Below are 14,518 nucleotides of genomic sequence, written 5' to 3' on the forward strand. Positions count from 1 at the left end.
GTGACCTAATTTTTCCTCTTATGATCTATACAAACTTCAACTTATGTCCCAGACAAGAAGTAACAACTTTTCTTGTATGCTGAACAAAATGTTTTGAAACTGCTTTGAATCTCATTTATATCAAACAAGTTTAGGAAGTATAAGTAAGTTTATACTGCTAGTATCCAGTGTGATATGTGAATATTTTTCTTTAACTCCAGAGACCATTCATACATTGAGCTGCCAGTGAGTGCAATCTCTTAAAAACACTCATTTAAAGAATGTAATGTAAGGGAAACAGCAAAAACAACATACCCAGAGATTTTTAAGTGTGTGTTAAAAATGAAAGATAGGATTTAAGTTTGTGAATCTTAACAGACCTTTCAGTTACTATCCCTAGTTGAGATATTAACAGATTTCTCTAAATGTGTAAAACACCATCAGGATTTGGCAAATTGACTAGTTAGTCATATCTTATAACTTAGCATTTACTGAGAAAAATGGTCAAAGTATAATTTTTGCTTAAAATGAAATTAACATCTAACCAAAATTAAAACAACGGGTAAGTGCAAGTGTTCTGACTTCATACAAGGGTTTGCTATTTGGTCTGCTGCTTAAAGATCTTAACGAAGACTTTTCTAAAATACCAGCATCCCTAAATAAACTGTAAGACATGAAATCACCAAATCAGCTGACTGAAGACTGAATGGACAAACATAAACTCACAGCACTTCAAATCATGATTCAGATTCCCAACATTTCTCTCACGAGGTTCAAGCTATTTCAAAAACAAATCTAACTGGTCTCAAAATAGTGCCTAACTGAAATACATATCATAGTACATGGTATTTCCCAAGTACTAGTGACCAATTTTCTGTGAATTCTAAGAATAACCATTTTGTTCATTTTAAAACTAATTGTAATTAAAAAATAATTTAAAAATATTTCTAAAATATCAAATATCCAGGTGGTGGTGCTGCACACCTTTAATCCCAACACTCAATAGGCAGAAGCAGTCAGATCAGAGCTGGAAGTCTGCCTGGTTTACAGAGCAAGTGTAGGCCAGTCAAAGCTACACAGGAAAAAAAAAAATCAAATGTTCTTGTCATAGCAATGAAGTACACATACAGGGTAGCCTGCAACCAGTACACTGAATACATCTACAGTATATAAGACCCAAAGGGACAGCAGAATCAGAATGTAGGCATTTGTACATTTCATAGGGCAATTTTACTCCTTCCTTCTAGGCCTAAAGGTGGTCGGATATAGTTCTAGACCTATCCAAAAATGGATACAAGGATATAACTGGCAAGCTGGGTCTTTGATAAAAGAATCACAGTGAGTTAAGAACAGTGGTACAAGAATTAAGGAGGCTGAGGAAGGGCCCTATACTTCTGCATTATCTGTGATCAGGACCACAGTCCAAATTAAACTATATGCTAAATTCAATTACTTGAAGTGTTTAAAAGATAAAAGTGTACTCAAATTTTTCAGCATCTGCAAATATATAGAGAAAAAATATTATAGCAAACTAACACTTCATGTGGAATTTTAAGCTATGTACCCAGACACCACAGCTAAATCTTTTAACAGTACTATTCCCACCAGATGATGTGAAGTCTAGACTACTTCTCACGGACTTGTACTCCATCTACAACTAACATTAACAAATCAAAACAACCATCCTCATAAACCACTGATCATACATTTCTATTTTTGTTCTCTTACTTGATATTATATTTAACTGACACAATTTGTTTAGGTATGCCTACACGTAAAGGATGGACATTGGTTTTGATACTAAGATAAAACTTTAAGAACCCTTACCAAGTTTTACCATTAAAACGCTTAGTATAAAAGATTCTAATAGTTTTTTTCTTAAGTTGTATTTTTAAAATATTAATGATTAGATGTTCCACCTACTGAAGAAAAATAAGACTTGGATTTCCAAAATTGACACATGGTTCATAAATGAAAGTTACAGAAAATAGCATGAAAAATGAAAAAGAATGGTGAATCCTTGTTCTAGAGGAAAGAGAAAACCTGTATCTATAAATAAGTTCACATTGAAATTTTAGAATTTGTCCTGTGCTCCATGCTGTTTATTAATTAACCATGGTTTAAAATCAACAACAAAGAGGATTTGGCATTTCTCCTTCATTCAGGTCAGCTTGGCTTTCTTTTTGCCAGGTCCCTTATGCCCTTTGGCCTTTCTTCTCAGATTGCGTCTGTCTACTACAGGAACTTCCACTTCAATCTCCTCTGAGCTGCTATCCACAGCCTTCTCTGCTGACTGTGTAAACTGTTCCAGTTGCTCAGAAGACGCCTCAGACTGTTCCTCTGACTGGTTCTTCTGTCCTGCATTCTGTGGAAATGACACGTCCTCAAGTTCTACCTCTATCAGAGAACTCTGAGTAGCTGCTGATGGTTCCTGGGCCTCAGGTACCCCCTCCTCACCCTGGTCTTCCACTGAGGAAGTAGTGTTGGGTGATAAATTCTCAGAGACTGGATCTTCAGGAAATTCTGATACCACAGAATTTGGAAAATCACCATCGGACTTTTCTTCAGTTGATACAGTGGCAACATTGTCTGAGCTCCCCAAAAGTGTTTTCTTTCTTGAAACTGGGGACAGATTTTCTTCAGTATGTCCTTTATCATCAGATGGGCCTTGATCGGTCAACTTTTCTGAGTCAGTAACAGGTGAGGTCTAGGAAAAAACACACATACACAAGGAAAAGCTCAGTAAGCAGTTTTACAATGCAATTCTATAGTGAATCCTTCTCAATGTTGCTAAACTACTAAGTGAAGAACTCAGCACTCAGCACTGTTGGTCAGCATGAGGACATTATTTTAAATCCATCGCAGTTTCTTCAAAATTGCCTCACATTGAGTTTAATACACTAAATCCTTAGAAGAAATCCTTTTGTCTAAAAATGTAACCAAGAAACTTTAAGTTTCAAAATCGATCATACCAAATCATCAACTGCCTCTAGGTTTTGGTGTTGCTGGAGACAGAAGGAAGAGTCTCTAGGGACAACAGTGCTACTCTCGCTAAGTGCCAAAGGCCAGCTTCTACAGATCAGATAGATACACTGAGGAGAGGTGTGGAGATGGAGACTAATCACTCAGCAGACTTTTCTTTGAGGGAGTGAAATTTAATTCTCTGGGGCCTGGAAAAAAACTATGGGCTGTCAAAAATGGTGAGGGAGCAAAACTTAATTCTCTGGAAAATGAACACACAAGCACACACGTGCACACACACTCTCTTACTTGGTGAAAAAAGCAAGGCTACAGCAACTTTATTTTTTCTCCTATAGCTTATATATCCCAGAAAAATCTTTCAAGTAATATAAAAATTACAGTGTTGTTATATTCTATTTTTCTTTAAATGAAGATTACAATAAATACAAGTAAAACCAGTACATTCCCCAGTACTCTTTACATGATTAACCATTTGACTTATCACAGGTGAAAAAACAAATTATTCCCAAGAGCATTCATGTCTAAGTACCTTGTTATAGATGAACAAAGTGTAAGCAAGCAAGCAAGAAACTTTATTCAGGCGGTTTCTCTTACTGGCAGGCTAGAATTTGCAGTTACAAAGAGAGGATTGATCACTATCTTAGTAATCTTATAAAAAAAAAAAATCTTTAAAAGAATCACAGCGCTAGCCGGGCAGTCGTGGCTCATGCCTTTAATCCCAGCACTTGGGAGGCAGAGGCAGGCGGATTTCTGAGTTCGAGGCCAGCCTGGTCTACAGAGTGAGTTCCAGGACAGCCAGGGCTACACAGAGAAACCCTGTCTCAAAAAAAACAAAAAAAAAAACAAAACAAAACAAACAAACAAACAAAAAGAATCACAGAGCTAAACTTGTGAATACCCAACTCACCAACAACTTTTTTAATAACTCATATTGGGAAGCTAAGGGCAAAACTACAAGAAATGAATCATTGCCCTGATCACCAGCCCAGCTTTAACAAGAGAGGCACATCACCTAGTAGAAATGAAAATTTCTGGTTTCTTTGGAAAGTCAGTTCTGTCAAATGTTTTTATGGGGCACACAGGCACACAGGATGTTTTGCTAAAGCAAATGAAAGGATGCATGATATTAAGAAGGAATATAAATATATCCCAACAGACAGTGGACAATCCTGGATGGTATTGGTACACCTTGCCATTCCTTACTGTTCATCATTTGTCATAGAAAGAAATGTAACAAAAAACTTCTGGTTGTGTTCTGGCAGCTTCTTGCCACTTCCACAGACTAAGGCTGATCAGCAGAGTGAAGTGGACGTTTATGGATATGTCAGCTGACACAGACTCACATGAAGATTTGCTAAGATAGACTCACGTGGTGTTTTGTTGAGGCAAGACCCATGAGAGGATGTGTGATGTTTGGAGGGAGTATAAAATAGGACTCAACGGACAGTGACAGCACACTTGCAAAAAGCTTTGCACCGCTCTGCTGGTCTCCAGTTGTCTTCGTTTTCACTGATCTTCACTTCATTGAGAAAGGCATGGTAGAGAACTTCTGGTGTCCCTGTCGGTTCTGGTGGATCCTGCTGACTCATGCTGGGTCGTGTCACCACTGCTGATTTGTGTTTGCTCTCTTGACACTAGTAAACTGGACTGCTGGTATCTTGACAATTGGCGATTGAAATACCCCCAAGGAACTACTTCTAAACAGTGTACAGCAGGGCTTCTCCTGGATCAACCTGCCTTTGCTGATCTGTGAATGGTGTTTGCCAATGGATGGAGCTGCTGCTTCAGACTTGTGTGAACTCAACTGCTGATATATCTTGACAACGAAGACTAGATTTGCTCCAAAGAGCTATTTCTAAACAGGTCAACTTCCTCCATATCCTAAAATCTTTTCTTTTCCACTACCTCTGGTGGGTGGTGGGCTAGCAGGGTAAACCGTTTAAGAACCCTTATAAAAAGTAGGCTTTGAAAAATGTAAGCCTTTACCTAGTACTAATCAGGCTGCCATTGTTCTTGTTCTCTGACCTCAAAAAAAAAAAAAACAAAAAAAGACCCCTCAATTATTAAAAGTGTGCCTTTCTGAACTTTAAATTGTTCCCCAAGATTTTCTACCTCAAGGCCACTAACAAAAACACCTAAACCTAACTTTCTAGCAATCTGCATCTCTAAGTTCTTTCTGAGGCTGGTGTGTTACAGGATATTTGATCACATTGTGAACCCTAAGACTGTGAACTGGAAAAACCTTGTTGTTGTGTGGCTCAGCACCAGGACACACCTTTAAACTAATAAGAGGTAAATAAAGTCAAGCTTAGGTCAAGAGGCAGGGCAAGCAGCCAGCTGACAGAAAAGAACGTAAGTGAACAGAAAGGAGGGTCTTTGACATGAAGGGTTTTTAAGACAGTATGGAGTAGAAAGGTCAGCTGGGTGCTTTCTCCGCCTCTTCCTAAAGAACTTCGTGCTAGCAGGGAGGGCCTGGCAGGTTTTCACCACAGCTTTTGGCTCCTAAGTCTTCACTGGTAAAATTGACCATCGAGGATTTTAATTTGAAAACAACAGTGGTGGTTGAATCATTAATCTGCTCCATCAACAATGCTTGAAAAAGATCAATCACAATATACTGTCCAGTGAGGGGTCATAACCCTATAGAGATGTCATACAACTCACTGATTATGAGGAAGGTGGTGACCATGAGGCAACATGCAGAACGCAACTCTATAACAGCATGAAGTCCTCAGGACATGTAGGTCCTTCTACCCCACCTCTCCAAGGCACACCCATCGTGACTGTGCTAGCCTGTGCTATCCAGTGGGCCTCGCTCCTGAGTTCTAAAGCTGTCTGCTGTTGTTCTCACACAGCCTGACAGCTAGGTCTGACTGGTTACATTAGACAATAGCGATCCGGGTGATGGGACATTTATTTATCCACTAACTTCAGTAAGACACTTAGAAAGCATTACTATACATGTCCTTTAGCCATAAACTGAAATATTCCAAACTAATCAAAGTCATGTAAATATTCTACTGAGCGTTTCTTTAAATTTTCTACTGAACTGAAAAGAAACAAAATTTCTGCAGTAGTCATAGTACACAATAGGTATCAAATATTTGGTAAGCCATGTTTTTGGCTTTTTTTCTTTTTGGTTTCCTAACCATTTCCCTAAGTCTGTAAGAAAGAGCTCATTTTGTTACCATAACGTATTTACAATATGGGGTGGAGTGGAATTGAGACTTGAAAGGCAAACATAAAAACTAATATCTCAAATAAAAGTTTTCCTAAAGGATGACATGCTAAGGTGGAAAAAAGATTCTGAATCCTCTACCTAATGGCACCAACATTGGCAAATTTTACTATGAAAAGTGAGGTAATCTCTGCCTTACCTTGTCTAGTGCAGCCTCAGATGCTTTTGAAGACTCTGCTACCAGTGGAATAGAATGCCCAGGTTCTCCACTGGAATTAAAAGGTGGACCTTTTACCTCTTCCTCAAGCCCCTCACTGGTGGAATCCTCCTCTTCAGCTGTAAGGGAGGGCTTGAGGGCAGCATCCATTACCTCACCATTCACAGGCTCTAATGCAGAGTCCTGCAGAAGAGGGAAAGACAGGATTTGATTACAAACTGATTGTTCAAGAGAGGTCCAGTCTCAGCACAGTAAAGAATCTAAGGACTGCACACTCCTACTGTTCTCTGGTGACAGGGCAGGACAAGGATGGCCAGGGTTGCACAATGTGGGTCTAAGAGTCAGTGAAAAGATCCTTCTCCTTCTATCCTTCTTAAAGGACAGTCAAAGAATGAACTACTCAGTAAAGAGACAACAGAGCACAGTGAGACTTAATGCCAGCTCTATGAAACAATACCGGCTGCTCAGCACTTAGGAAGTTGGGGGCTCTGCTAAGATAGCTTGCCATGCAAGAGAGAAGAGTGCCTACCAGTCCTGTAAAAATCTAGGTGTACTTGTTTCTTGCTAAGAAAACAAAATCTCCAGTCTCAACTGGCTCTGTCAGTCAACCCAAACAATCAGTTCTTTGCTTCATATTATTAGACTAAAGAAAAACAGATGGCAAAAATCTTCCAATTTCTGAGACTTTCTTCCAATATTTATCAATTTACATCTATTTAATGTTGAACATTTCTAATTCCTAATGAGAATCTAATAACAATAAGGTATACCATTACCATTTTAAAAAACTAGAAAGTTGCCGGGCAATGGTGGTGTATGCCTTTAATCCCAGCACTTGGGAGGCAGAGGCAGGCGGATTTCTGAGTTCGAGGCCAGCCTGGTCTATAGAGTGAGTTCCAGGACAGCCAGGGCTACACAGAGAAACCCTGTCTCGAAAAACCAAAAACTAGAAAGTTAATGGACAATGACTATTCAAAATTAGATCCAATACTAGATTCCTGAAAACATAGAAAACTTTTCCAGCTGGGCATGATAACACATGCCTTTAATAACAGCATTAGGGAGACAGAGACAGGCAGGTTTCTGTGAATTCAAGGCCAGCCTGGTCTACATAGTAAGTTCTAGAACAGCCAGGGATCTGTAGGGACACACTGTCTCAAATAAACAAACCAAAAACAAAAACCAACATTTTTCCAAAATGAGATGTTTAAAGTAGACTTAACTTTTCCAAAATAAAACTTTTCTAAAATAAAAATTTTCAGGGTGGGCTTGGTGGTATGACTCTAATCCTACTACCTACAAGACTAAGGAGGATTCCAAGTTTGAGGATAGTCTAAGTTTAAAGGCAGTTCTAAGGCTAGCCTGATTACACAAAAGGAGACAGAATGTTTTCTATCATTATATATGGTTTTGTGTCAACTTGGCACAAGTTATCAGATAGGTACCTCCCTTGAGGAAATGCCTCCATGAGATCCAGCTGTAGGGCATTTTCTTAATTAGTGATCAATGGGAGAGGGCCAAGCTCATTGTGGGTGGAGCCATCCCTGGGCTAGTGGTCCTGGGTTCTATAAGAAAGCAGGCTGAGCAAGCCATTGGGAGCAAGCCAATAAACAACATCCTTCCATGGCCTCTGCATCAACTCCTGCCTCCAGTTCCTGCCCTGCTTGAGTTCCTATTCTGACTTCCTCCAATGACAGACTATGATCTGGAAGTATAAGCCAAATAAACCCTTTCCTTCTCAACTTGATTTTTGGTAATGGTGTTTTTGTTGCAGTTAACAGAAACTCTAACTTTGTATACCAAGTGGTATACAAAGTTGGTTACACACAGAAAGTAATTACAGTAAACTCACAAAAGCACCAACCAGACTGAGAAAAATGTTAAAGGGAAGAAAACAAGAAAGACAAAACACAAGACAGAACTGTGGTCACAAAGTAAGAAGCAATAAAAAAGAAAAGGTTAGCCCTTCAAGTTTTAGATTTGAGAACAGAATGAACAAACAAGAAAGCAGACTCAACATAGAAGAATTTATGATGGCTCAGAGGTTAAGAGTACTCTCTTGCAGAGGACCTGTGTTGGGTCCTAGCTCCCATGTTATGTGACTCAACCGTCTGTTACTACAGCTCTGCAGAATTCAGCACCCATTAGTAGCTTCTGTGGGCACCTGCATGCATATACACATGCTCACACACAGATATACCCACATATGCATAATTAAAAATGCATGAGAAAAAAAGTATTATTGAACTTAATTAGGATGACAGAAATATGCAGTAGGCAAGTGACTACAGATCTAGACCTGAGATTAGGGAGACGGTTCAGTTGATAAAGAACACTCGGTATGCAAGCATGACAACCTGAGTTCAAAACTCACATCCACATAAAAAGATGTAGACACCTGTTCCTGTAACTAGCAGCAGGAGGCGCCAAAGACAAATGGATTCTAGGGTCACTAGTCAAGGAGCCTAGCCGGCAGGTCTAGATAAAGGGCAAGCTTCAGTTCAGTAAGACACCCTGTCGTAAAGTACTAAGGCAAACTGCAACAGAGGAAGCTAACATTCTCTGGCCTCTGCATGTATGGATATAAACATATGCACCCCTACACCCACACCACAAAAGAGGCAATGAACCAAAGGCAAAATACTGAATTCCCCAGACTGTATACACACATTAAGAAGGAAAAACCATGAGTGAAATATATACACACACATGGACAGATATATAGAGCCAGAAAACTGAAAAACCTTGGGTAAGCTAAAGCAGTCAGTTACCTCAGAAAAGCCACTGGATTTACAGAGGCACTGTCACTGAGGAGCTGTAGTAGCATATGCTCATTGTCTTGCTGAATGAGACAGGTTACATGATATGTACCATCTCACAATACACTACATTATATTATAGTTTAAAGAGGAAAAAACTATAAACATTTAGACTTTTCCCCCTCAAAAGTATATGCTTTTATTTTCCCAATTTTCTAAAAGAAAAACTTGCATTTCAAATTAGTTTAAATAAGGTAGAGGGAGAAGCTGAACTAAACTGACTTAGGGAAACTGGTAGGAGTGCTGTTCCAGAGGACCCAGATTGAATTACCAGCACCCACGACTCACAACTGTCTGTAACTCCAGTTCCAGGGAACCCCATGCTCTCTATTTTGTTTTTCATTTTTTGAGACAATATCTCTCTTATATAGCCCTGGCTGTCATAGAACTCATTACATAGATGAGGCAGCCTCAAAATTCACAGAGATGCATCAAATGTGCTGGAATTAAAGGTGCACACCACCATGCCTGGCCCCTATTTTGACCTTCAAAGGCAGCAGGTGAGTACTTGGTACACAGACACACCCATGCACATTAAAAAATAATAATAAAGAAAATTGGTAATATTATTATTCTTATATTGTATATACTAGGAGAATAAGCAGCAGATTTTTTTCAAGAAACTCCATTGCATATGAAACAAGTAACCAGGAACATACAAGCAAAGGACTGAAGCTATGGAAAAGGAAAGACAAATGGTAAAGATGGAAGAGGAGGCTAGGATAATAAACATGTAAAGAGGTCACGTATGAAGCTTGATTAATTAGTTTCCTTAGCTGCAGATTTATCTATTTGTTTTGGTTGTTGTTTTGTTTTGTAACTACTTTACTTATTTTTTGAGGGATTTAGAAAATCAGTTGTTGTTTTAAAAAATTGAATTCAAATGGCTAATTTCTATTCTTCTAACAAAAGTAAAGAGTACCTGAACCCTAAGTGGCTTCAATATTTGTGTACTTGTTAAGTGTATTTAACTCCACCTATCAGTGTGTATTTAAAATGCACTGAGGGGCCCTACTATCTGCCTAAACTACATAAATCCCAGCCAATGTATAAATTTTCTCAACCACCAAGCACAATGTCTAAACTGCGGTCTCATTTCTCTAGCACTGTGTAGTTAAGGATGTTCCCCTCTAGTTGACTCCCAGTGGATTTATTTTACGAGTGACATACTTTGTCCCTGTCTTGTTTCTGCAGGCGTGGCTGAATTTCCAGCGCAGACTGTGCATCTTTATCACTGCTTTCCTCCTCAAATCCAGTCACTCTCTGCTCAGGTTCTTCTTCAAGGAATTCTTCTGAGCTCTCTGATGTTCGTGCAGCATACTCTATTCTAGAAAACAAATCAAAACCATTCTTGTTTTTTCTCATTATGGATCAAGATAAAATTTCAAGGATCCATATTTTGGGACAGTACAGGAGATAAATCAGGAACTCTGGTATAGTCAAGCAAGAACTGTACAATCCCAGCCCTTTAAATTCCCCAATCTTTCTTGGGATTCACAATCCTCCAGTCTCAGTATACAAGAATCCCTTCTTAACAAACTAACATTTTAGAAGTAGTAAACGTTATTCCATCAACTTTAGATCCTGAAGGTACAAAACTAATCTTTTCATCCTGATGAATTTATTCTTTTTCTTACCTATTTAATTAAAAATATCACCACCTTCTCTTATTTAAACTGAACCTTTCATCTATTCTACTAAAATGAACATTTTACTTTCAACACTTAGTGCAAAATCACAGGTACTATCTATAATCATAGACACTTATTATTTGACATATACCCAAAGGACTTGACATCATACTTTACAAATAATTGCTCAACCACATTCACTGCCACTTTATTTACAATAGCTAGGAAATGGAAACAACCCAAATGTTCTTCAGTTGATGAATAGATGGTGAAAATGTAAATATGTACCATGGACTTCTTCTATTCAGCTGTACAGAAAAATGAAATTCAGTGGATGGATGGAAGCAGAAAATATACACTGGGGTGGTTGGAAAGCTAAAGGCTCCAATGGGCTCCTCAGTTTGAATCCTCAGTGCTTAGTTGGTGCAACTGTTTGGGAATGATTAGGCAGTGTGTCACTGGGGTGGGGATGACATTTCAAGACTCCCAGTGTGCTCTCTGTTTCCTGTTTGTGGATCAGAATGAGCTCTCAGCTGCTGTTCCACAGCCATGGTCTCCTGCCTCCTGCCATTCTCTATCGTTATGGAGATGGATTTCTATCCCTCTGGAATGTTAACCTCCAAATGCACCCTTCCTTTAAGCCTTTTATCAGAGCAACAGAAAAGGAACTGGTGCCAGGTGAGCTATTGCCATGACAGACATGACTATCTGGTTTTTTGATTTCTTTTGTTTTGTTTTTGTAGGAATATAGAAGACTTTGGGACTTTGGACTAGGAAAACAGTTAAATGCTGTAAGCAGAGCCTAACCAGCCATCCCAGTTGGATTTGGGAAGACTGTACTACAGAAAACAATGTGGACTGTGGAAATCCAGATAGAGAAACCTGAGGGGAAGGGAATAGTAGGTATCATTCTGGTGATGTTATAAAGAATGTAAATGCCTCCTGCTCCAGTCCTAAGAACTTGCCTGACATGAAACTGGAAAGTAACGGAACAATTTCTTCAGAGGAGATTTTAAGGCAGCCTAACCTGTCTTGAAATCACTAATAACCAACTACTCTGCAATGTTGTTACAAACAATCACTCATATGCGGGTCGACAATGAAAAAGTACAAGTGGGGAAAAAGGAAATACAAAACATACAGTTTAAAAAGAAAAGGAACACCATGATACACAGAGCTACAGGACTTAGGAGTTTTCTCTGATGGTTTCTATCTTGTTTTAGTCCAGCATTTCCTCACAACGCCCCATTTCCTCCCTCAACACATATTCTGTGTCTGTATGTTGAACTATGTAATTTGTTTTTTGATTCTGATTTTACAGAGGTTACAATTAAGTGACTGCCTTGAGTCTCTGAGTGTCTTTGAACACTGGGCTTTTTTAAGTATTGAGACTGAAAATTTATGGTGACTTCTGAAGTTGGATTAAATGCATTTTGCATTATGATATGGCCATAAGACAATGGTGGTCAGGAAGTAGAATCCAATGGTTTAAATGAAGATCCCCATGGGTTACAAATTAGAGACAGAGTTGGAGAAGGACACAGGAAGAGTTGGAGAGGAGAGGATGGGTAGAGAGATGTAAATACAGTCCTTGTGGCCGAAACGACACATGTGCGCTGGGGGTGGGGTGGAGCACGCCTTTAATTCCAGTCCTGGGGAGGCAGAGGCACTGGCTCTCTGTGACTTTAAGGCCTCACTACACAGTGAGTTCCATGACAGCCAAAGCTACACAGAGAAACCATGTCTTAGAAAGAAATTAAATGTGTGGGGCTCTAGGTTCAATACCTCCCATACCATGTAAAAATAATCAAAGCCAAACAGATGGCATACAAGACTGAGCAGAGCTAGAAGGCCTTGAAGCTACGAGGTCTCTCTTAACTCTGCTTACAAAACTGTACTTATGTTTAAAGCCCTGACCAAAAGGAACATGTGAACAGTGGTAGAGGACACACAGTATATCTGTGCTCACAGGAACACACACAGCACACACATGCACACACACATAAAATCAAAAAAAAAAAAAAAATCACAAATGTAAAATCATTACTTTAAATAATTGCTTGGGAGAATACTGTAGTTATCTAAACATATTATCCATTTCACACATTTTATTTATATTTATCATTAGTATACATATTTTATTAAGACGTACCATCTAATTATGTCAATCTAAAATTATTTAATAATTAACAGATGTTTGAGTAAACAATGTGACATCTAAGATAACGAAGCTATAAATTAACTAATGATTGGATTGAATAGTTAGTAGGAAAAGTCTAATTTTATTATAAACTGTAACATCTTGGTTTCTATCAGATGCAATCAAGGGCTGTGGCGATGGTTCAGTAGAGCCTGGCAAGCACACAAGCCCTGGGCTCACCCTCTTGTGACGTATACATGAGGTATTATGGTGCAGGCCTGCAATCCCAGCCCTCAGGAGGTAGAGGAAGAAGGAAATGGCCATTTAACAACTTTCAGACCATACGAAATCCTCCTTTAAAAGCTGAAAAATAGCTGGGCAGTGGTGGCGCACGCCTTTAATCCCAGCACTTGGGAGGCAGAGGTAGGCGGATTTCTGAGTTCGAGACCAGCCTGGTCTACAGAGTGAGTTCCAGGACAGCCAGGGCTAACCCTGTCTCAAAAAACCAAAAAAAAAAGTACTAACTTATAAACTACATCCAGTAGCCTAGGTAAAGTGGATTAATTATCATAAAGCATCTGAATTTTTCAAAAACAGATGCTAAGCTTCAACATTACGAAAGCCTATCCTGTCAAACTCAAAGGTGATGATAACGAATCTTCTGGCTAACAGTGACTAGAATACTCAGGATTTGCACACTGGAAGATTCCATGGGTGAGTTTATGCCAACCTCTTACTCATTAAGGCTTTGTACAACACTGTTCAGATAGTAACACTCCTGGGAAACCTGACAGGTAATCTTGTAGCAGAAGCTGGATACAAACCCTTACAAGAATACCTGCTGGACAACAATACAGCAGCTCCACCTTCAGGACTAAATACCCACAGTACGGAAGCAACAACACACAAAACAGTCTGAGTGAAAATCATGAGTTCCTCACTTGTTTATGGAAGCCATAGGTGAAGTCTGGGCAGAGTTTTCATCTTCACCTTGAGAACTACTAAATTCAGAATCCTGAAAACGCTTTCCAATCTTTGGTCGCTTTAGATGACTGCTCCGAGTACGAGTGGAAACAGGAGTCTTTTCTGGACCTGAGGGAAAACCAGTAAAACTTCATTTGACTACGCACGGGAAAGATTACCTACTAAAACACTAAAACACACAGAAATGCAAGATCTGCAGCATGACAACCCACGGCCCCGTTATACAGTGTCTTCCTTCCTGCAGATCCAGCTTAGAGAACAATGTCAGCACTTGTTTTCATTATAAAATAATGGCTAATGTTCACTCTGCATATTCCTCCATCATCAGGAGGATTACTGTGTCTGCACTTTCATCCATGCTCTCTCTTACTGACTTTGGGGAGATGATGTGGATACTATGATCCCCGTGCTACAGTCAGAGACGGGGGTGCTCCCCAGCACCCTCAGTGTTCACACATTAACATCAGAGGCAATGGTGGTGGAGGAGAGCCCAGGCTGGAACACTTACTACAACAAGTGATTTCAGTGATTCTCTTACCTTCAGAAGTGCCAGCAAAGGCATCTTTTAGGGAATGGATCTAAAATAAG

At 39.3% G+C, this 14,518-nt stretch overlaps 1 protein-coding gene across 1 annotated transcript in view; it reads right to left on the reverse strand.

Moving 5' to 3' along the window:
- Positions 1-2,140: 2,140 nt before the first annotated feature.
- Fam169a (family with sequence similarity 169 member A) overlaps positions 2,141-14,518 on the reverse strand; it is a 35,047-nt gene continuing 22,669 nt past the window's right edge. The window contains exons 8-12 of the mRNA XM_028790225.1: positions 14,469-14,508; positions 13,888-14,038; positions 10,346-10,502; positions 6,339-6,539; positions 2,141-2,686 (exon numbers count right to left, since the gene is read on the reverse strand). Of these exons, the coding sequence (XP_028646058.1) occupies positions 2,141-2,686; positions 6,339-6,539; positions 10,346-10,502; positions 13,888-14,038; positions 14,469-14,508 (1,095 nt within the window). The remainder of the gene's footprint in view (positions 2,687-6,338; positions 6,540-10,345; positions 10,503-13,887; positions 14,039-14,468; positions 14,509-14,518) is intronic.

Source organism: Grammomys surdaster, unplaced genomic scaffold (genome assembly GCF_004785775.1).
Source record: "Grammomys surdaster isolate TR1022 unplaced genomic scaffold, NIH_TR_1.0 125876, whole genome shotgun sequence".
Taxonomy (NCBI): Eukaryota; Metazoa; Chordata; class Mammalia; order Rodentia; family Muridae; genus Grammomys; species Grammomys surdaster.